The sequence below is a fragment of the Varanus komodoensis genome, unplaced genomic scaffold (genome assembly GCF_004798865.1).
Source record: "Varanus komodoensis strain SLA01 unplaced genomic scaffold, ASM479886v1 scaffold4, whole genome shotgun sequence".
Lineage (NCBI taxonomy): Eukaryota > Metazoa > Chordata > Lepidosauria > Squamata > Varanidae > Varanus > Varanus komodoensis.
The window spans coordinates 53,786,892-53,808,244 of NW_025335941.1; the positions used below are offsets into that span (position 1 = coordinate 53,786,892).

Sequence of the window (21,353 nt, forward strand, 5' to 3'; positions counted from 1 at the left end):
GACTTCTCTGGGGAGCGCATTCCATAACTGAGGCGCCACTGCAGAGAAAGCCCTCCTCTGAGTACCCACCCTCCTAATTTCTTTCACTGAGGGTTCCTGGAGAAGGGCCTCTCCTGCAGATCCCAAGGGGCGGCCAGGCACATATGGATGTAAGCGCTCCTTCCTGTCTTGGGCATTAGAAACAGAGGGAGTTTGAAGGCAAAAAACTATGAGCAAAAGAAAGAGCATATTCAGAAAGGAAAGATGTTATCTTGACGTTTGGATACACAGCTCCTGCTAACAGGGAGCACACAGTGCTGATTTTAAAAAGGAAGGATGGCATGGTGCAGTTTTTACATTTACATCAATTAAGTATAACTAATATCACTGATTTAAAAGTTCGCAAAGGACATGCATTTCAAAGAAACAGCAGAACATTGTTTACTCTCAGGGTTTCTTGCCAAACAGAAAATTAATTGTATTTCTGCATTTTGACTTAGCAGAGACCAAACCTGTTGTAATTAAAATAAACCTTAATTGTTGTTTCACTGAGCCCAGACAGATATAAATTTAAGGATATTGTGGCTTGGATCGAAAAGTTCCCTGGGTGGGCACAAGGCACTCTTGTGTGGGCCATAGAGAGAGGAGGGAGAACTGTGAAGTTTTGTGGAAAAAGATCTTTCTAAGTTAAAAACTCTCCTTTCTCTGCCGTTCTGCCAAATTCTGTGTGCCCTGGCCAAGCCAAGGAATCCCGTGTGCACATGAAATATATGGATAGCCCAACTGAACTGCCCATCAGAGATTAGAAAATTCCATCTTTGCTTGTCAGGATCAGAAGCCCCTAGCTTTCATTTGAAAAATAGGCACACCAAATCCTCAAATAAGTGGGTTTTTATTGTATAGAATGGATGTTGTGCTCCACTTGGTTTTATTGTAAGGCCATCACAAGACCGTTTGGTAGCAGATGGTATGCAAAGGTTTAAAATAAATAAATACAAGCTGACTGGTCCCCCTTACATGGAAAAGCACAGCAAACGACAGGAAGCTTCCAAACATCCATCACTTTCTTTTCCATCTCCCCTCACAGCTGGGCTTTTGAGACCTGATTTGCTTTTTCATGGGCTTTGCAAAGAGGTTACAAGGGAACCTGTTTTGTTTGAGCAAATGTGGTTCATTGGTTAACATGGGCTCATGCACTGAAAATGGAAGGCTCAGGTGAAAGGAATCATCACAGCGACATTTCATCTCAGGGCAAGGACAATCACCGTGGTCCTTAGCCATGCGAACAATTCTGCTGACCTGGAGCTGAATGTAGTAGACACTGATGGATATTGGCCAGGAGCAATGTGGACAATCTAAGGATGGGCAACTCTCTCTAGCTCAATTTTTGTTAGGTTCTCATTTTTCTACTTTTAACTTTATCCTCCCCATTTCTGATTCAGATCACACTATTTTTGGAATCTGCATGAACATGTGTTCATATTTGCATGTGCATGTGCACTTCTTTGTATGCAGGAATCATGTTCAGATGTGCATTTCTGAAGACTTTTAATTGTGTGCAAGTGATCCTGCACATTTTTCCAAATATGCACATTTGTGTACATGCTTTCAACTGTGGTTTATTTGTGCGTGTTTCTTTCACAAACTGCATTCTAAATTTCTTAGAAGTGTAGATTTAAACATCTAATGGCATTCTGGTGTGTGCTTAGCTTTGCTAAATTTAACAAATGCCTTGTTCATGTTGCAATGTAAACTGAAGAAATCATAGAATAGAAGGTTTGGAAGAAGACAACGAGGCTATCATTTCCACTCCCTGCTCAATGCAGGACTCCAAGTTGAAGCATCCCTAACAGATGGCTGTCCAGCAGCATGTTAAACTTTTCCATTGCCCACAATCTCTCTAACAAACTGGCACCATTGTTGTATTTCACTAACACTCAGGAAGTTTTTCCTGATGATTAGCTAGAATCTGGCTTCCTGAAACTTTAACCCATTATTCCATGCCTTGCACTCTGGTATTATCAAGAGTTTCTGGCCTTCCCCTTTGTGACAACCTTTCATGTACTTGAAGAGTGCTCCTCTCAGTTTTCTTCTCAATGCTAAACTTGGAAGGTGTTTTGGTCTCTCCTCATAGGGCTTTGTTTCCAGTGCTTGGGATCATCTTTGTTGCCCTGCTCTGAACCTTCTCCAGTTTGTCTGCATCTCTCTTAAACTATGGTGCACAAAAATGGACACAGCACTAACGACAAGGTCTAACCTGTACTGAAAGAGGGAAACTAGTATTTCACATGATTTGGAAGTTATACTTCTATTAAGCCACCAGTTCACCCCCACCAAAATAGCATTTATATTCAGCTTGTGAACTACAACAATTCCAAGACCCATCTCACTTGTTGAACCAAATATCTCCCATCTTGTAACAATCCAATTGTTTTATTTTTCCTAAATGCAAAGATTTGCATTTGTCCCTGTTAAATTCCATTCTGTTATTTTCTGGCCAGTGTTCCAACCTTTCAATATCACTCTGAATTTTGTTTCTGTCCTCCTGAGTATTAGCTAACCCATCCAGTTTTGTGTCAAATCAGATAAGCATCCCCTTGAACTCCTCTGAGCACTGAGCCCAGAACTGAACCCTGCAGTACCCCACTGGTCACCTCTCCCCAATCTGAGAAGGTGCCATTAATGAGCAGGCTTTGGGTCTGATTCTGCACCTGACTGTGGATCCTCCAGATCTGTGTTCCATCCAGCACACTTTTAAGCTAGTTTGCTAATCAGGATACAATGAGGCATTTTGTCAAAAGCTTTACTGAAGTCAAAATATATTACATCCACAGCTTTCCCAGAGTCCACTAGGGACTCAGAAAATGAGTTCAGATTAGTTTGATTTGTTCTTGACAAATCTATGCTGGCTTCTAGCAATCACTGCACTGCTTTCAGGGAATTTGCAGATTGTCTGTTCTATAGGTTGCTCAAGCATTTTCCCAGGGATTGACTAACTGGTCTGCAATTCCCAAGATCCTCCTTTTTGCTCTTTGTGAAGATAGGAACAACATAAGCCTTCCTCCTGCCATCTAGAACTTCACTCAACCTCCATGATTTCTCAAAGAGAATAGAGAGTGGTTCTGAGAGTTCTTCTGTCAGTTCCTTTAGGATGCAGTTCATTGGATCCTGAAAATTTGACCTCTGTTAAAATAATGAGGTCTTCCTTCTTGTCAAGCTCAAGCTGTAATCCTGCCCCTTCAGCTTGTACTTAGGGAGGTCATAGACCTGTCTTTGCAAGAAAACTGAGTCAAAGTAGGAATCAAGCATTTCCGGTTTGTCTTTGTCACCTGTTATCATCTTGCCATCATCACTGAGCAGCTGAACCACCCTTTCTTTCCTGTCTTTTAATATGCATATAACAGAAGAAGCCTTTTTGGTTTCACATCCATCCTCAATACAATTTCAAGGGCGCTTTTTCTAGCTGCCAGTCACAGACATTTCTTTTGACTGAATTTTACATACAACAAACTTGTAATACTAGTTGCTGGGAGAAAAGAGTGGAACAGAGCTATTGACTGAGTTTAGGCAAAATAATTGAGAAGAAAGGACTCACTGGAGAAGACCCTAATGCTGGGAACAATTGATGGCAAAAGAAGAAGGGGACGGCAGGGAATGAGGTGGCTAGATGGAGTCACTGAAGCAGTCGGAGCGAGCTTAAGTGGACTCCAGGGGATGGCAGAGGACAGGAAGGCCCAGAGGAGTGTTGTCCATGGGGTCTCAATGGGTCGGACGCAACTTCACAACGAGCAAAAACAACAGGCAACATGATAGCCCATATTCACGGACTGGGTTTTCATTAAGTGGGGTTGTCATGACCATGAGTTGTTGTTGAAACATGGTTTATTGTGTTGTATGAAACCATGTTGATAAGCCAACAACAAACCATGGGTGCTCGTCATAGATCATTTGTAGTAAATGAGCCATGACCTGTTAGCACAGCTGGATTCAAACAACACAATAACCAATATTTCAAGAATAGCTCATAGTTCAATAGCCTTTGAATGTGAGTTGCCTTGTTGTCTCAATCCAGTCATCATCTACATGTCCATGGATATCCAGTTGACCACTGTGGGAACAGAATGCTGGAGTAGATAGGCCTTTGGTCTGATCTATCATAGCTCTTACGCTGTTAAGTATGTATAAGACGATGCATCCCAGAAGAACTAATCTGGCTGGTAGAACAAACTGCTAGATGTATCCAACATGGCAGCATAATATTGCAAACAACACCTCCGCCCCTAGTAAAAGATACACATACCCCAGCATAGACTCTGATAATCACTGCAATAGATATTGTAAAATTCCAAAACACTGTAGACCCTCCTTGTATCTGCTCACTTTTGATTTGAATCACTGCAGGTGGAAAAGTCACAAGTTCTCAATCAAGCCTACATGCTTTCTCTACTTCTTCATCAACTGTAACATTTCTCTTGGTACTGATGGTGCCTTCAACTTCATGGTGAAGAAGACTGTGGACCTTTTATCATTCATCTGTTCAATTGCTTTAGCTTGGTAACACCAATGGATGGAGCTCTGCATCTACAGAAGAAGCAGATGTCAAAGAGCTAACAGTCCAAGACCCAGAAATAGACCCAGGGCACCAGGAAGAGTGCTGTGGGAGGGAAACAATGCTAAAATAACTCATCAGGTTTCTTCTCTTCAGTTTTTGTAAATGTCCTCCATGGGGGAAGGGGATGTTTATTGCCCAACAAAAAATATGCAGATTGTATGAAATGAACTTTTGTAAGCAAATTAAATTCTGTCAATTTTTATTTTACTTTTCTAATACGTTTATATATTAGCTTACACCAGTCTTGTATCATTAGTAGTTTAATTGTGGCGTCTAGTACAGTACATCTATTTTATTTGAATTGTTACATTTTTTGTTAAAGAACAAAGGTTGATAAGTATTTGGAGACTAGTGCCCACCCCCTTCTCCCTCTTTGCATAAGGCTGGCCGGCTTGCTTTTTTTCCAAACTGATAAGGCATAATTGCAGCATTTAGATTATGTAGCCCCTTTTCTAATTTGCTGTAACAAATGATGTCTTTAACAAAATAAAGTCATCTAAAGTTAGCAAAGTATGGTAATTTCCTATTGTTTTTCAGCTATAATTCTATTTTCTGGGCATACAATGAGCCACGTTTTCACTACAAAGTAAATCTCTGAAGCATCCGAATGAAGAATAAAATTCAGCCTATTGCTTTGCATCTGATATTGCCTACCTTAACAAATGAGGGAGAAATGTTTATTTTTAATAGCAAAAGTACAGCAGATTAAAAATGCAAATGGCAATGAAATTATTGCCGGACAGTAATCATAGCCTCCAGTAATTGCTAACTGGAAGTACGAAATGAATGCAAAGACAGAAAGCTGTTGTCCCCAAGCAGCTCTCAGTCTTTAGACCTTTATTTTTGTAGTCCATTTTTGTATGGTACTGTACTGTCTATCTTTGGTGATTAAACTAAATGATATCGAGAAGCATATTAAGATCGGAACAGGATGGTTTTGCCTGATTATCAATAAAATGCACGAAGTTCAAATGCTGTGTCCAAAGCAACACTAAAATGGATTCTATTTTGCAGTGTTTCTAATTCTCTAAGTCAGGGCTGGACAACTTGTGGCCCTCCAGTTGTTTTGCCCTTGGCTGTCCAGGTGGCCTACCTTGGAAAGGACTGTCCTCTACTTTGAATAGCTGTGAGAAAAGCAGGGGCCTTGAAGCTGCTCATGAACATGGCCAGTTGACTAGCCAAGCACAGCGAGTCAGTCACTCCTTTAGGGTGAGATGTCTTACAAATCAGTTTAAAGAACTGTTCTAATTTTAAAATTTGTGTTTATGCATTTGCATATGCAAGTTTTATGCAAACCGTTGTCCTCTTTTGTCATTTTTTGAGTTATACTTTTTTCCCCTATATCACCCTATATTTCTTAACAACCTTCAACACTAGGGCTGATGGGAGTTGTAGGCCAAAATGTTTGGAAGTTACAAGGTGGCCAACCCTAACCAAGCCCTCATTCTTTCCATATTCAGGTTCTGTCTTCAAATTCAGCCTACAACATTGAACCTACACTCATTTTTTTTAATCTCATGATTTTTGCACTGATTTATCCATTTTTCTATCTAGATATTTCCTTCCAACCTTCTCTTCTTTGTTTCCCATGCTTTTCTTACCCATTCCTCCATCTTCCTCCTTTTCTCACCACTAATGGTCACAACATATTGGTGTGACTCATGCTAGCTATTACATGATGTATCATACAGTTTGTGAACTATAAACCACAATCTGAAGACTCATTATCTAGATTAGATGTTGAAAGAAGGTAGATTGCCAGATGTTTGAGATGTTTCACCTCTCAGAAGCCCAGTCAGCTTAACCAATATTTAAGCATGCTGAAAACTGAAGTCTAAAATATCTGGAGATCTATTTTCTGCCAAGCCCTTAATCTACATCAATGCTCCTTTAGCGGCTAAAACCAATCTGCGATCCTAATCCAGGAAGTTCTTTTTGGTACCCCATGTTGTTTTCCATGTAATAATACAGAGAGAGATGTGTGCATGCAAACACACACATTCATCTATTACAGTTTGCAGGTTTTATTTAGAATGGTGAATATGTTGCCATGAGAAGTATACCTCCACTTCCTATCCTGTTAAGGACATCTCTTCCAAGCAGAAGGAAGAAGGTTTGCTTTCCGTCACCTGTGGACACTACATGCCTATACATATCACTTCCTTAGAAAAAGTGGGGGAGGAGAAGGGGAGAGAATAATTTAACTATTTCTAAGTCATTGTGACACCAAGGCAATGGTTGGCCTTGCGCACTGCAGGATTTAGAAGTAAAATTAAAGTGTTCTGAAAGCTACTTTTTAAGAATATAAACTGGCTAAAAATAAAAATATAAAGTTTAGCAACTCAGTTGAATGAAACGCACCACATCCATTGTGGTGAGCTGTTGAGGTAGGGGAAACAAAGACTGAAACCTGATTCTCATGATCACTGTAGTGGCTTATTGACTGTGGTGAATTGGCATTCCTGCCACCACTTCTTGTGGTGCCTGAACCCAGTGAGGACACCTTGTTGGGATGGTTCATCCCCACCACCACTCTATAACAGACTATGGATCCCAAGAGCAACCATCCCAACAACCCCTGCCCCAGGTTCAGATGTCACAACAACCTGTACCAGCTATGCATAATTAGAGAAGTGAACCAACATTCAACCAGTGGTGTTTAACAAGCCATCATGGCTTATAAACTGACCTCATGTTGTGTGAACTGGATTAGAGTGAATGTAAAGTTAAAATTATTGGGGGGTGAAAAATCAAAAAGCAAATATAGTTGTTCCAGTCCAACACTGACAACTTGCCAGAAAGTGATATTCATATGCATTTGCAATACAAGTCATCAACTTGTATTTCCACCAACCTCCACAGTGGAGAGTCTGGTTCCTGAAATGCCTGGAAGGAAAAGCACCCTCCACCCCTCGCTTCAGCAATAATTCAATTCTTCCAGCAAGCCTGACAAATGAGGCTTGAGTTGGGGTATGGAAACACAGAAGACTGAGAAGCCTCTAAACCTGGTATACCTCTGATGGCATCAGAAATGTGCCAGAGCATAGAGCCCTCCTTGCCTCCTGTGCTCATCCCAACATCAACAATATTAACCTGCAACCATCATGACCACCAGGATGAAGGACCTGAAGGAAGAAAGACACTTACCACTATCAGAACAGAGACAGTAATCCTCTTTGGTTCAGGACACTTCGACCATGTTCTTAGGTGGCCTTTAGTACCGTTTCTTAAATCGATTACCTGATTTGTGGGTGCCTTTTTTTCCAGTTGATGTCATCCAAAAAATAGACAAGAGAGAGAATTACCCCATCCCTACTTGCAACATGGACCCCATGTGCTTACTTTTTGTTGTTGATGAGCAATGGCTTAAATACAGCAGAGGAGAAAGGAGATGAGTCTGCAGAAAGTGAGGGTTCCATCCATCAGCAGGTATGGCAACCCTGCATTTTCATCCTATCCCTGCTGATGGTCAAAAGCTTCTTTGACATATTTCACCATTAAAGTGAAATGTTTCTTTCTCACCGCCCAAGGAGTCCTGTTCGGGACTATTGGGTGTGGCTTTACAAATCCGATAAATAAATCCAATAAATGAAATCCAGTGGACTGTGTCATTGACAAGGTGTCAGACACCGTGCTATGAGTGAATTCTGGAGCTCTGAAAGGCCAAGTATGTTGAATTGCTGTGCTGACGGATGCAATCAAGGAGGCTTTCTCCCCGCCCTGTGCAGCTTACTTTGCATTGCATCTTCAGTCTGTTACTAAACACGTTTAAATGTTTAAGTACCTCCCTATTACAGTCTTTGTCACTTTGTAGAAGACAAATGTTCCCATCTCATGAAGGCTGCCTGTTTTCGTTTTAATGGGTTTTGGGGTGAGGGTGGGGTTGCTGCAAAGAGAGCTTTATTTGTTTTGTTATTTCATTTTATTTGAATGAGATTGTAACAGAGCAGTCCAACTTAATTGGAAAGACTGTATTTTTGTATAATGTCGTAATAATTTACAAAAGTGATCAGGAAAAAAATGGTCCAGAAGCCAAAACAAAGGCCCATCTTAAAATGTTAGATATCTTGTACAACCTGTATATATTTAATACATATAATAGTATATACTATGTGAAAGACGGTCAAATACTGGTTCCTGCGTACTGTTCTTGTAACATTAGATCTTTTTAATAAATTATTCTCTTTTTATTGACTTTTATCTTATTTTCCTGTCAGATGCTAACAGATATGGCAGCCTTCCCTAAACTGGTGCATTCCAGATGTTTTGGACTGCAGTTCCCTTACTCCTCATCTGCCATGGCTGATTGATGAAGGTTCTTATTCATAGAGCAGTGATGAATGTGGCTCAACCTTGGTTGAAGGAGCCCTGGAGAACAGGAGGGCTTGGTGCCCTACATTACGGTCATCTTTTTGAAAGGCTGTCCAGTCCAAGTCAGGTTTAAAGATTCAAAACCACAAGAAATTGTAAGAAGGAGGAATAGGGACCTTGAAGTTGCCCATCGGCAGTTACCACTTGATTAGCTGGCCAAGCAAGCACCCATGTCATCTGGACACAGAGTTCCCCACTCCCATGGGATATCTTGAGACTCTATTTAAATTATAATTAGTATTTATACATTTGTACTTATACATATTACTTAGCAAAGGTAAGCCTTTTCCTCCTTCATATTTTCAATATATCCCAATGATACATTTTGCAACTTTATACACCATGCCTTCATTCCCTAGATGGATTTCAGGGTAGGGCACATAAAATGATCTTTTAAAAAACAATATAATGTCATGCTTCTTTTAACGAAATTCAGTTTTTGTCCAGCACTGAAAAAAGTACAGTGTTGGCACCAGGTTTATCTCTCATGTGATGGTATTCCAAGGCTGGGACATCATCATCATGAAGATGCTCCTTTCTGTACATGCTAACTGTACTTCTTTTATGAAAGGGCAGAGAAGGACATCCTATGGCTATCATAATGGACTGGGAAATGGATCATACTGCACAGAAATGTTCAAGTATAATACAAACTCTCCAAAATAGTCAGAAAAATTGAAGTTACTGATCCTATCATCTCAACCATGCATAAAGTTCCAACAGTTCTGAGTGGTCTTGCACACAAGAAAGGAATATGGCAGCACTTCTTGGACACTTGAAGATAAGATAAAACAGGGCATCAATATGAAATATATTCATCCTTCTCTATTTGGAAAGTGTGCATTTCCCAAAAGTACCTATGCTTTCGTGGACACTTAAAAACATCCATGTTGATCAACAAGTATTAGGAGGAGGGGCTACAAATCAATTTGCAAGGTTGGAAATGTACAGATTTTGACTGCAGATTGGAGCCAAGCCTGGATAGTGAAAACTGGGTAGACACTGATCCAGAATGAGCTAGATTCCTCCCATTTTAAATTTCCCACCATGACAGTACAGTGGCATCAACCCAGGAAATTTAAATTGGAGGAAATGTAAATGGATGAATTCCCTGGAATTTGGGAGTGATTCTAACCTTGAGGGATTCCTGCTTTCAGGGAAGGCCTTGAAATCAATGCTTGTGGGTGCTGTTGGGTGGTGGACACCAGAAATTAGCCCAGGATGCTAGAACCTGATGCCTGCAGGTGGCTCCTTCTGCATTCCCAGAATGCTTGCCTACTACCTGTCCATCTAACAGTTTGCCTGGTACCCACTGGGTCATGAGGAGCAGGCAAGGATCAGATACCACCAAGTCATGGCATAACCAGAGGCAAAGGGAAGGAACAGATACTAGGAAAGGCCCATATTGCTGTGACCAAACTGAGCAGTTCAGGGACCCCTTTGTAGAGCTTCCAAGAGCTCCTGGCTGTACCGCATGATCACAGAGGCTCCGGATCTTGCAAGTATCGGGAGGCTTCCTCCTAATCCTATAGGCACCTCCAGCATAAATCACACTGCCAGTTACTAAGAAGACCGATGTCCAGGCTTCAGATTCTGACACTTTGCAGCAGTTTCCCATAACATGGTGTCTTCTAGATGTATTGGACTGGCGCTCCCATGGGGGGATTATGGGAGCTGTAGCCCAATAGATCTGGAGGGTTCTGGATTGAGATACTCTTGGAAGAGACCCAAAGTGTTTTTTGACAACCTCTCTTTTGCCTTTTAATGATTTGACTTAGATGGGGACTTTTATAAGCACTCATCATCATTTTATGGCACATGTATCGATAAGGGTAGATGAGTTTGCAATATAATAGCGAGTAATGACGAAGAAGAAGAATTTGTTTGGGAAATAAAAATAGATTGTTACTCTCTGCATTTCAACCAAGATTTCCATTACAAGATGGCTGTTGCTTAAATAGCATATTATAAGAGGCCTTCTAGTAAATTAGCTATGAATGTCACAGAAGGCTGTAATGACCTGTTTCTTTTGCTGATGCAGACAACAGCATATATTGAAAATCCATAAGCCAGTCAGAGCCTCTATCCATCTGCAATCCACTCTCCTCCTTTTATGACCATCATCACTGCTCTTGTGAAGATTAAAAGCATTTCCTTTCTTAATTACTCACTAAGCTAGGCAGCAAAACACCCCTTGGCAATAAAAACACACCAAGATGCCCAAGATGAAACAAGATAGCGCCTTCTCACATTCCACCTACAGAAGGCTACTGGACTAGAAGGGGACACCCTCTTCCACTGCAGCTGAAGGCAGAAGGCAGGCCATGTGGCACACAGGACTCTCCTCCAATATCTTGTTGTCACCTCCCTGCCACCTAAATCAGTTGCTTCACTGTACCGAATGGTAGGGCTCTTCCAGTTAAGACAGAATTAGCTGTGTTGTTCCACTTAGCTGGAAGAATGATGGACTCTGGAGGCTGCAGTTCTGGAGGCATGGGGGGAAACTCCGACTGACAGGAGAGACCTTCTGACCAAATCAAGAGCTCAGCTGGGAATGACATACTAGTAAATTTGAATAGGAATTCCGAAGAAATAAAGCAAGGCAGAACTGGGAACCCAAAATTTCTCCTGGTTAGGCACCTGGCCCCAGAGGGATGCAAGGGAACTGATGGGGTTCAGATAGTGGATGCACAAAGCTGGTCTTGAATGGAGCTAGGAGCAGAAATACCCCCTTGTAGCTTTCTAGTTATCGGGGGGAGCGGGGAGGAAGAAACCCTCTGCTGCTCCTACTGTGGACTGAGCAGTGCTTGTTTGTTGACTGTTTCTGTGGCCTCAGACTCTCTCTGAACTTGCTGCACTAGTTAAAAAAGATGACCATTTTGCAAGGAAGCAAGGTGACTACCTCCTTTACAGGTGGAACCACATGCACGGGAGCTCAGTTTGGATTGCAGACAAGGGATGCACCCTCCGCATGCCTCGTTTCCTTACAAAAGCACCTGCTGATGGTGATGCCACCACAACAAATGGTGCAGCACACCAGGGCAACCATTCCAGCAGTGGGCATTGGGAATGGGCTCTGGTGGGTTCTCAGGGAAGCAGTACAGTCACCCAACCCTCCAAAACTGCCCCCCCCGGTCTACATAGAACACGGCAGGGAATCCAATATTCTTACAGACATTCCGGACTGAAGAGAAGCGTTCCAAACAAAGCCTCAAAAGGACCTGAATCCTGTGTGAAAAGGTTAGCTGGTTTTTAAGGGTCTCCAAACATCTGCCTATCTCAGGTTTCTCTCTCTGTAGCTCCCTTCTCCGAGTTTTTGCTTGCAATAGAGAAAGTGCAGATGAATATAAAATCACAGGAAAAGAAGGAAAGGAACACTGCTTGATGGACACTCATCCTGATGGCAGGAGGTATGTAAGTGTCAATCAGAAGTGATAATATGCCACATATTTTGAATTTCTGATGTTGTTTATGATAAGAAATTGCATCAATTTCTTTCCAGAAACAGAAGCCCTTTGAATCTCTCTCATACTCTCCTTTTCCTTTCTTCCCCCCACCCGCACACCCTGCTTTTTTCTTTTTAAGGACACTAAAAGCTTTGTGAAGCATATCTGTGTCAAAGCTCTAGCAAGTGGCATTTTATTCTGTTGACCTCATGCATGGCTGAGCAAGCTCTTTCTGTTGTCTAATGATACGGCATCTTATCTGTGACACGAAGGGAGCTTTCTGAGATCCAATAGTCCTTTCTGGTGTCCTTTTTTTAAAATGCCACAAGCTTGGAAGCACTGTGCCAAACTAACCCATTATCTTGGGTAAACATGCTTCTAAATCCATCTATATATCGAAAAGCTGTCCTGGGAAGGGGCTTGTATTGTATCGGATGCCACCTAAGATAAGGATTATACTTGGTGCATTAGGTGCATACCTCTGAACTCAGCATGAAAAGGGCAAGATGAGCTTGTTGGCCCTTAATATTTCAGTGCAATTAGTGGAGGTACACTTGGGGAGTTCTCCTTGGATGTTCTAAGAACTAATGATCATTGCTGCATTTTTAATATTGTCAGAGAAGAGGGTTGTTCAAGTCCACTGCTCCAAGAGTAACTCCAAGTTGGACCTGTGAGGAAAGTGGCAATTGGTCTTCAGGGCCAGCTTCAATTTTCTGAGAACCTTCAAGCACAATAACATTGTGAGACCCCCTCCCTTCATCAGTGGGGTTACCTCCTCACCACCATGGTCTTCATCCTCTCTCATCAATGCTTCTACTTGCCTGTTTGATAGAAAAAGAACCAGGGAGCAGCTAGGCAGTGGCATCTACTGCTTGTCTTTCTCACCACCAGATTCATATAGGCAGAGAGAGAGAGCCAGGTGAGCAAACAAACTGCAATGCTGAAGTGGAAGAACAACTCCAGGAGGCTCTTCCCTCTGGTCCTCAACGTTGATGACTGTGCCTACCCTTGATGCTGAGCCTGGCCACAGTGGTAGTCCTCAAGCTACTTCCTTGAAACTCATTAATTCGCTTCACATCTCCTCCTCTTCCAGTTCCTAGCTATATGGCTTTAGGACTATGGCTGAAGCCTTCTATCCCTCAGGGACAAACTACACATTCCTCTCATCGTATGGCAACAGCATAGCTTTCTCTTTACCTAGGCTCAGGACCACCACACACCAAAAAGGGAGGTTGGACCCATTCCCCACCACCTCTGTTTGCATCCCAAAATCTCCATCATCAAGGGGGATGTTGCCCGTGAGGGGTATTTCATGGTTCAAACAGGCAAGAAAGGTTTCACCCTATCCTTCCAGTGCACATTAGTTCTAATCTGAATTGAGGCTGCCCATTTTACACTGGTGCAAAGAACCCTTTGCTACACACTATGTGATTAGTGTAACATTTAGGCTGGTTCTGTTTTGCTTCTACAAGAATCTTATGAAACACCAGGACCTACTAGAAAAAGTCATTAAGCACATCATCCTCTGTCACATATGCCCCAACTGCATGTATACACATATATATTTCAATTCTATATAGGCTACTTGCAACTTTTCCTGACACTAAGCTGGGTGGCTATCATCTCCAGCTGGAAAGATCTCAGTTAAGACTGAGACCAAAAAACCCCATCTCAGGTAGACCTGAGAGGCAACAAGGTTGGCATACCTCTTCTCTGCTGAGATGCTGAGAAGACCAGGCCAGCCATAGAAAGGCACCCAGCTTGCAGGATCTATTTTGTTCTTTCATTAGAACTCTGAGCACCAGAACGGACCCCTGCTTCCACACAAAATACTCCATCACTATAACTTTAGAAGGGGGTAGATACTTTATGTCTGGTTTTGCTGCATGATTCTCTGCTTCTCCATTTTATTCTCACAACAACCCTGTATGTCAGCAGCTGATCCAAACTCACCCTGGGAGCTTCACAACTGAGTTGAGGCTAGAACTCAGACCTGCTGAGTCCCAGTCCAACAATGCGATTACCACACAAGACTGGTGATATGGAGAAACCTTTGCTGATCTACTATAAATCATCCAGCAAATTGTTAGCAAATACAGATCTAACCTCTTCCCACAATATGGCTAAAAGAATCAATGAAACGATTTGGCATAAGGCAGTATCTTCCATTCATGTGAACCCCATGAATGACTTCATGTAAATGGTTCTGTAATAAATTTCTAGGATGCTGTTCCTAGAAGGATTTCGCTTACTATCGAAGGTAGATACTTTGCTGGAGCTATTAAGCAGGGACTGTGGGACCATTTGTCAAAGTTGTTATAGCTACGCCCTGCATTGCAGAGCACTGAGCAAGGGACTGGACCTTCCCCTGCCTGGTGCCCTCCACATGATTTGGACATCAACTCCCATCAGCTCCAGCCAGCACGGCCAATTCACAATGCTGGGAGTTGTCCTCTGACATATTTGTAGGATGTCACACAGGGAAGGTAAGCACATTCCATCAGTCACCTGGCTGTTTGGCTGAAGCCTTTTCCATCTGTGCCAGGGCAGTTGGTCAGGCCAGGACTGGTCCCACCTAGTCTTGCACGGCATTCCTGCATCACACCACATCCCTCAACAGGGGTGCTTTATGGGAGGATGCTCTATGCTAGCATTACTGAATTTGAGAAGACTTACAGCCATTGGGCAGAACTTTGGTTCAATAATAAACACACTACTTCCGTGTATTAGAGCACAAACCCATTCATGTTTAGATAGAAAAGAGTCCTACAATTCCCAGCATTCTGCTTCCCACACCAAGTACCATGTTCACGCTATGACTATTGAGCAAGTTCCGTCTTTGCTAGACTATTTTGGGGGCTTCTGAAAACTTCAAGGTTCTGCCAAGCATTCAGGAACTTCACTTCTGTTTCACGGGGGTCCGGTTTCGGCCACAGTCCTGGTGGCAGTCATCGCCTGGCTTTTCTATTGAAAGCAGTGGTTGCATCATGCTGTGGTTAAATGTCTTGAGATCAGCACCATCCTTTTAACCACTGTAACTGAAGAGAAAGAGAACAGAGTAGGAAGAAAGGAGGCATCCTTTCAACTGCAATAAATGGATGCAATATGTCAGAAGAAGAAATAACTGGGGGTGTGGTATTACATGGTACACTCTGCTCTTTGCACATTTCTTTTAACTAATTATTGCCCCAGGGACTAGTTCCTTGAATAATCCAAACAAAGGAAGGTAACATGAAACCCTTACCAAGTATCCTCTAGCTAAATTTCCCCCTGGTGAGAACCTTGCTTTCCAAAGGCAAAACTGGTAATGCAGCATTAAAATGAAATAAAATAAAATAATAAAAAGTTTTTGTGCTGAACACAGTAAGCGGATTGATTTTGGCTTAATGTCGGAAGAATGCCTGATTGATGTAGGTTATAATTTTAAAACCTTAATTTTCAGTTTCCAAGTGCTAAAGCACTCCCCAATTAACTTGAACAGCAGTTTATAAGACTGGTTTTGACTCTGCCCATTTAATGAGCAGAATCCAATCAACCACCCTGTTAGCATAAATGGAAAATACATGTCTGTAGGAATGATAAATAACTGATTGCAGTAGCGATTAGCATAATGTATCTCCTGGGAAGTTGTTTGGTATTCAGTCCTCAATCATGTCTTTGAGGAATGATTGTAAGTCTTACACTGGTATAAGCTTAGGAAGAAAATCTTTTCTGGTCATCCTTGACAGATCTACATTTTGATCCCTAGGATCTTTATAGAGTTTCTCTTATTTTTTGTGGACCTCATACTCTCTTTGGGTCCATTAAAAGCTCAAGAATTTTGTCTGATAGTGGCTGCAATGATTCAGATCTCCAGTATTTCCATATATTGTAATGAGACATGCTGGAACTTAGAGGGGCGGTCCAGTTCCACAGCCCATCATGAACTGGGTGAACTTGCAATCTTTCCTCAGCTTCTGCAATTGCAAGTTCCACACTAGCTAGAAACCCTGACTTAAGAGAGGCAAAAGAAAATGCAGTCTTTCTGATAGATGGATCCCTACTTTGCATCCATCACCACTTTTTTTAAAGAGACTTTGCTGGTTAGTACCTGAGGGCCTGCTTCTCCCTGGAACACAAACATCTATCTTCTCCTGAGGGCCAAAAGAGACATGACTTTAAATGTGTCGAATGGCCTGAGGGGGCACCAGCCAGCTCCCCATAGGCTAACCATGTCTTCTGTGGAGGACAGCCCTGTATCGGAAAGGCAGTCAGAAGACAGTCCTCCATTTTGGAGGTAGTTCTTTGTCCCACCAAAGTTCCCTGTAAAGAGACATAAGAAGGAATAAAGGGGTCTTGAAGTTGCCCATCAAAGGCACCTGGACAGGAAAGTGCACAAGTCACAGGTTCCAATCTTCTCCTCTGTAGTGAGATGTATGTTATTTCTATCAAAATGATAACCATCCTGTGAATCATATACAGTTTCCCTGCAAATCACTTTGACCACTCGTCGTATGATGCATTTCTGTTTTTGGGGTGATCTGGACGCCCAAACCAGCAGTTGGAGGTAGGACCCACACTCAGTCTAACCACACAGCTAAGTTCATCACCCCACTGCAGGTGGTTAGCCTCAAAGATGCTCATCAGCTGAGGGACAATCACAGCATGAATAGCTAAGACAATGCTTTGGCTAAAGAAGAAGGGGAGAGAAGAATATTCCCAGTTTAGCTGATTGCAGTGGTGAAAATAACTTGCAAGTTTCCTTCTCCAGTTGCTGATGAGCCTGGGCAGTGGGAGGTCTTGCTCGCATCCTGCTTGAGAGATCCTGTGGTTTTGCCACCACGTGTGTGGAATGCAGGGCCAGACGGACCCTTGGTCTGTTCCAGCAGGGCTCTTCTTATGTTCTTGTGTTCCTTCTTCTTGCCATCTGCAAAAGATGGGGCCTGTGGCAAGCAAGAACCTCACAATGGTAATTCTGATAGCTGGATGCAACCCATTCCATTAAATTGTTCTGAAGTGTGGGTGGCAGAATCATCAAATGTCTCTGATAATTGCACTTCAGTAACCCTAACTAGGAACAAAAAGCTGAGAGCTAACACTTTATTGAAGGCAATGATCCACCTTCAGCTAGCAAATTCTAGCCTGAAGAGAGAGGTCTCAAGCTATTTCCTCTTTGGACTATCCCAAGAGACTTGATTATCTGAAGCAAAGAATGAGATGGTACGACCTCCCATTTCATTTGCAAAGACTGACTGGAATGGCAGTTGAATCTTACCTCAATCCTGGGACAGTTTCCTCAGCACACCTGAAGGCAGCTGGTTTTTTAACCAGGTACAGACCAGGCCAGTTGCTGGTAGCTTTCTTCTCCAACCCAAGGTGCCAACACCCACCATCTTCAACCTTGGGCAATTGCCTTGCTCTGCCTAATGGTAAGGCAGGTCCTGCTTCCACTGAATAGTTAAGCTTGGATTTTTTCAAACTTTTAGTGGAAGTGAGCTTTAATGTACCTTCTGAATGCAGCACATTTGACCCTTGCTCATTTAGAAAAATTCTGGTATCAAGTCTGCAAATGGTTCAAAGTTCTGAATGAGTGCCACGTCTGGCATAGGTTCATGTACCAGAAGCAAAATTGTGTTGCATCGTGTCATCTGTGTTGCATGCTAATCTGTGTTGTGCTGAGTGGACAGTCTTCAATGTCTGAAATTCTCCATTCCATGCATTTCTTAAAGGTTCATGATCAATACAAGGCTCTGGACTGAATAACTCACCTGACCTATCAGGACACCAAATTCAGTCTTGACGGAGATGAAGTTTTGGTCGACTGCAAACCAGCTGTACTGTCCTTAGAGTGTGTTAGCATGCAGCAAAATCTTTTCTTTTTTAATTGAGTCCTGTGTCTCCTGCCACGGTGTACCTCAAGCTACCAGCCTGAGCTCTCTTTCTTATCTAAGAGCTTCTTGTCTTGGATATTGTCACAGATGTCTAGAAAACAACCTGTTGATCCGGAATGAGCCAAAGCATTGCTGAAAGTCACATCCCCCATATGCAGAAGCCCAGGGTTTAACCCTGCAAAGCCAGCGACAGTCTGGGCAGCCAATTCTCAACCAGAAGCTTTATGCTAGTCCACCCTGGTATTATGTAACCTGTTATGTAAGACTGTTCCTGGATTTCAGGACTTCATCTGTGGCATTAACTTCCTCTGGCAGGATAATCAGGAATCCTTCTGCCTGGTGTGTAGCTTTCTAGTGTGCAAGGGATTGTGGATTTCCTGCATGGAAACATTCTGTCTTGTAAGCGCACGCAGTGTTGGGAATGAGAGGGGCCATTGTTCTTGGTGTGCACTTCGCATTCATGCAGATATGGACTCTGAGACAGAGGAAAAAGAGAAGATGTTGGCAGGGCTGGGAATCTGGGGCTTCAGACTTTGAGATGGGAGAAGCAGGGGAGGTTGTCTCATGGCCACTCTTCTCCAAACTCTGGGAATTACAGGGATGTACAACTGTTAAGAGGGAATATGGGAGAGGAATCCTCAGAGCCAGAGCATGCAGTCTAAATGTCTCTGAAGGCCACCAGGTAGGAGAAGGCTGAACTAGAGGGACGGTACACAGAGAAAAGGCATGCTTACTTCCAAAGGGGTCCTTCCAGAAGGATGGGGCTCAGACACACTCAGAAGGAGGTTTCCCTGAAGTAGTAGCTAGATTGGGTTCAACAAACCACTCTGTGCATGCTCAGAGACTCATTCTGTGGTGATGGTGTTTATTGGCTATATTTGGGAGAATAAAGAGCTTTTGCAAAGGAATGGGCTCTTGCTTTGAAAACCTAGCTCGCAACACACCACTAGCTGCAATCTGAAGTCGTACTGCCCAGGATTGGTTCTTCATTTACATTACTCTTTATCATTGTACCCTTATCATTGTTCATTTCAGGAATGGCAGCAATGCATACATAGGACCCAATGGAAAATTCGCCCAAAAAGGCTGAGGAGTGCACAACAAATGACTCAATTTAGACTTTTGGGGGATTCTCCCCTCTCCCCTCCCCCTCACCCCCCCACACACTGATCACTCAAGACTTCCCTTGAATAAGCATGTTCTTGTCATGACCAGAGACACCTGATGTTTACTTCAGTGCTCCTGGGGGCAAAGGAAGATCCTGTATGCCTCAAAGAATTAAATATGAGAACTTGGTATGATGGGCCTCTGGACTTCCCTTTGTTCTCCTTTGAATTTCATTGCTGTCATCTACTCAACTGCTAATAATGAGGCACGTTTGCTTGCCTGCCATTATCAAATGCATGTTCATTTGTTCTGCAGTTATTATGCTGAGTGGAGCAGGATTAGTGATGAAATCGTGGCCATCATACTTCGGGCACATGTTGAGAAGGCACATCTCACTAGAGCAGACAGTAATGCTAGGGACAGTCAAGGGCAGAAGAAGCAAAAAGGAAGCCAACTATGAGGTGGATCAATTCCATCAAGGGAGCCACAGACTTCAGTTTGCAAGAGCTGAGCGGGGCTGTCAAGGACAGGAGATTTAGGAGGGCTTCCATCCGTTGGGCTGCTATGAGACCATAGTATGGTCTGAAGGCATGTAGGGCATCCACCACGATGAAGCTAAGCAGGTCTGGGGAGGCCCTGAGCTTGGAGGGGAGGCAACCTGAGAACTGCATTTAGCCACCTTGAATTCCACAGTGGGTGAAAGGTGGGATATAAATTAATTAAATAAATAAGCCAGCGCCATCTTGATAGCATGTAACAACCACAAAGAGCAGGAATGGGTGCATCTTGCTAACAAGGTAAGTAAATTAATTTGGGGGGGGGGAGAGATCTATCCTAAAGAACTTTACTCTTCTTTTCATCTTTTCTTTGAGTAAGTGATGACTAAGGATGAACACAGCCCGAGGGTGTAATCCTATGGCTTCCCAACATTGTCTGGGGATGGGGGACATGCATAGGATTCTTGGGAGTCTCAGCACTGAAGTTCCCCCATCTCCGTGCTCAGAATCTGCCAGCCAGGTCTCTGCCCCACCCCCTTTGCAGCTGCCATGGAAAGCGCTGGATGCCCCTCCAGGACCAGAAATGCTCCTCAGAAAGGGGAGGGGGGTGTGCTAGCAGGAGGACAGAAGCCTGGGCTCATCTACCTACACCGGCTCCGCTCAAAATGTATATTATGTGAATTTACCATCCCAAAAACTTTCTTGCCTGTTTATTAAGCTTTTTCCATTGACAAAAGGAAGTCTATTACATAAAACATAATTTACAAAGTTAAAGATTCAGTCTCATTGACTTGAACAAGGAAGTTGTACTTCTTGCTCTCTGCACCATTCTCCCTAAACACTTGACTGTGGTTGCATTGTGATGTGCTTTTACTCTACCTCTCAAGCCTCATTTTGTTTTGCTTTCCATACTGGTGTTATGCCACAAGATTAGAACTGATTTTTTGAGAAAAGCTCCACAGTTCATCATTGCAGCATAAACCCTTCTGCTTGTTTGACCCTTTTTGGTGCCCCCATTGTTCCCTGTATGCTTAATGGTTCATTTTTTCTTTTGCAACAAAAAGTGCTCCAGTCATTTAATTCCAGGTGTTCACACTCATTTTTTTGTAAATTTGATCTATAATGGCCATTCATATAAGCCAACCCACTTTCTACATGGGGATGAGGGGGAGATTGCAGCCTTTGTATTTCTGGCCCTCATGCACTCTCCACCACTGAGTAGGGGGACTGGTCGGAGGTCTGTGGCTTCCCTCCCAGATATGCCCCACCAGATTGTGGCTGCCCCGCCTGACAAGGAAGGCTGGCTACAGGGCTGTGCTCACCCAATGCAAACAAAAGAACCCCCCTTGGCTTCCCAAGTGGATGGCTTAACAGCCTGCATTAAAGCAGGTTTTAGATAATGGCTTCCATGTTAGGGTTAAATTACCTCCTAGAGACTTGGTGTAATGAAATGGAGAGATAAACTGCTGTA

The 21,353-nt window shown here is 42.9% G+C and overlaps 1 protein-coding gene across 1 annotated transcript in view; it reads right to left on the reverse strand.

The window, feature by feature from the left end:
* Positions 1 to 4,422: 4,422 nt before the first annotated feature.
* Positions 4,423 to 21,353, reverse strand: part of CNTN5 (contactin 5) — a 312,385-nt gene continuing 295,454 nt past the window's right edge. The window contains exon 20 of the mRNA XM_044441829.1: positions 4,423 to 4,560. Coding sequence (XP_044297764.1) covers positions 4,423 to 4,560 — 138 coding nt within the window. The remainder of the gene's footprint in view (positions 4,561 to 21,353) is intronic.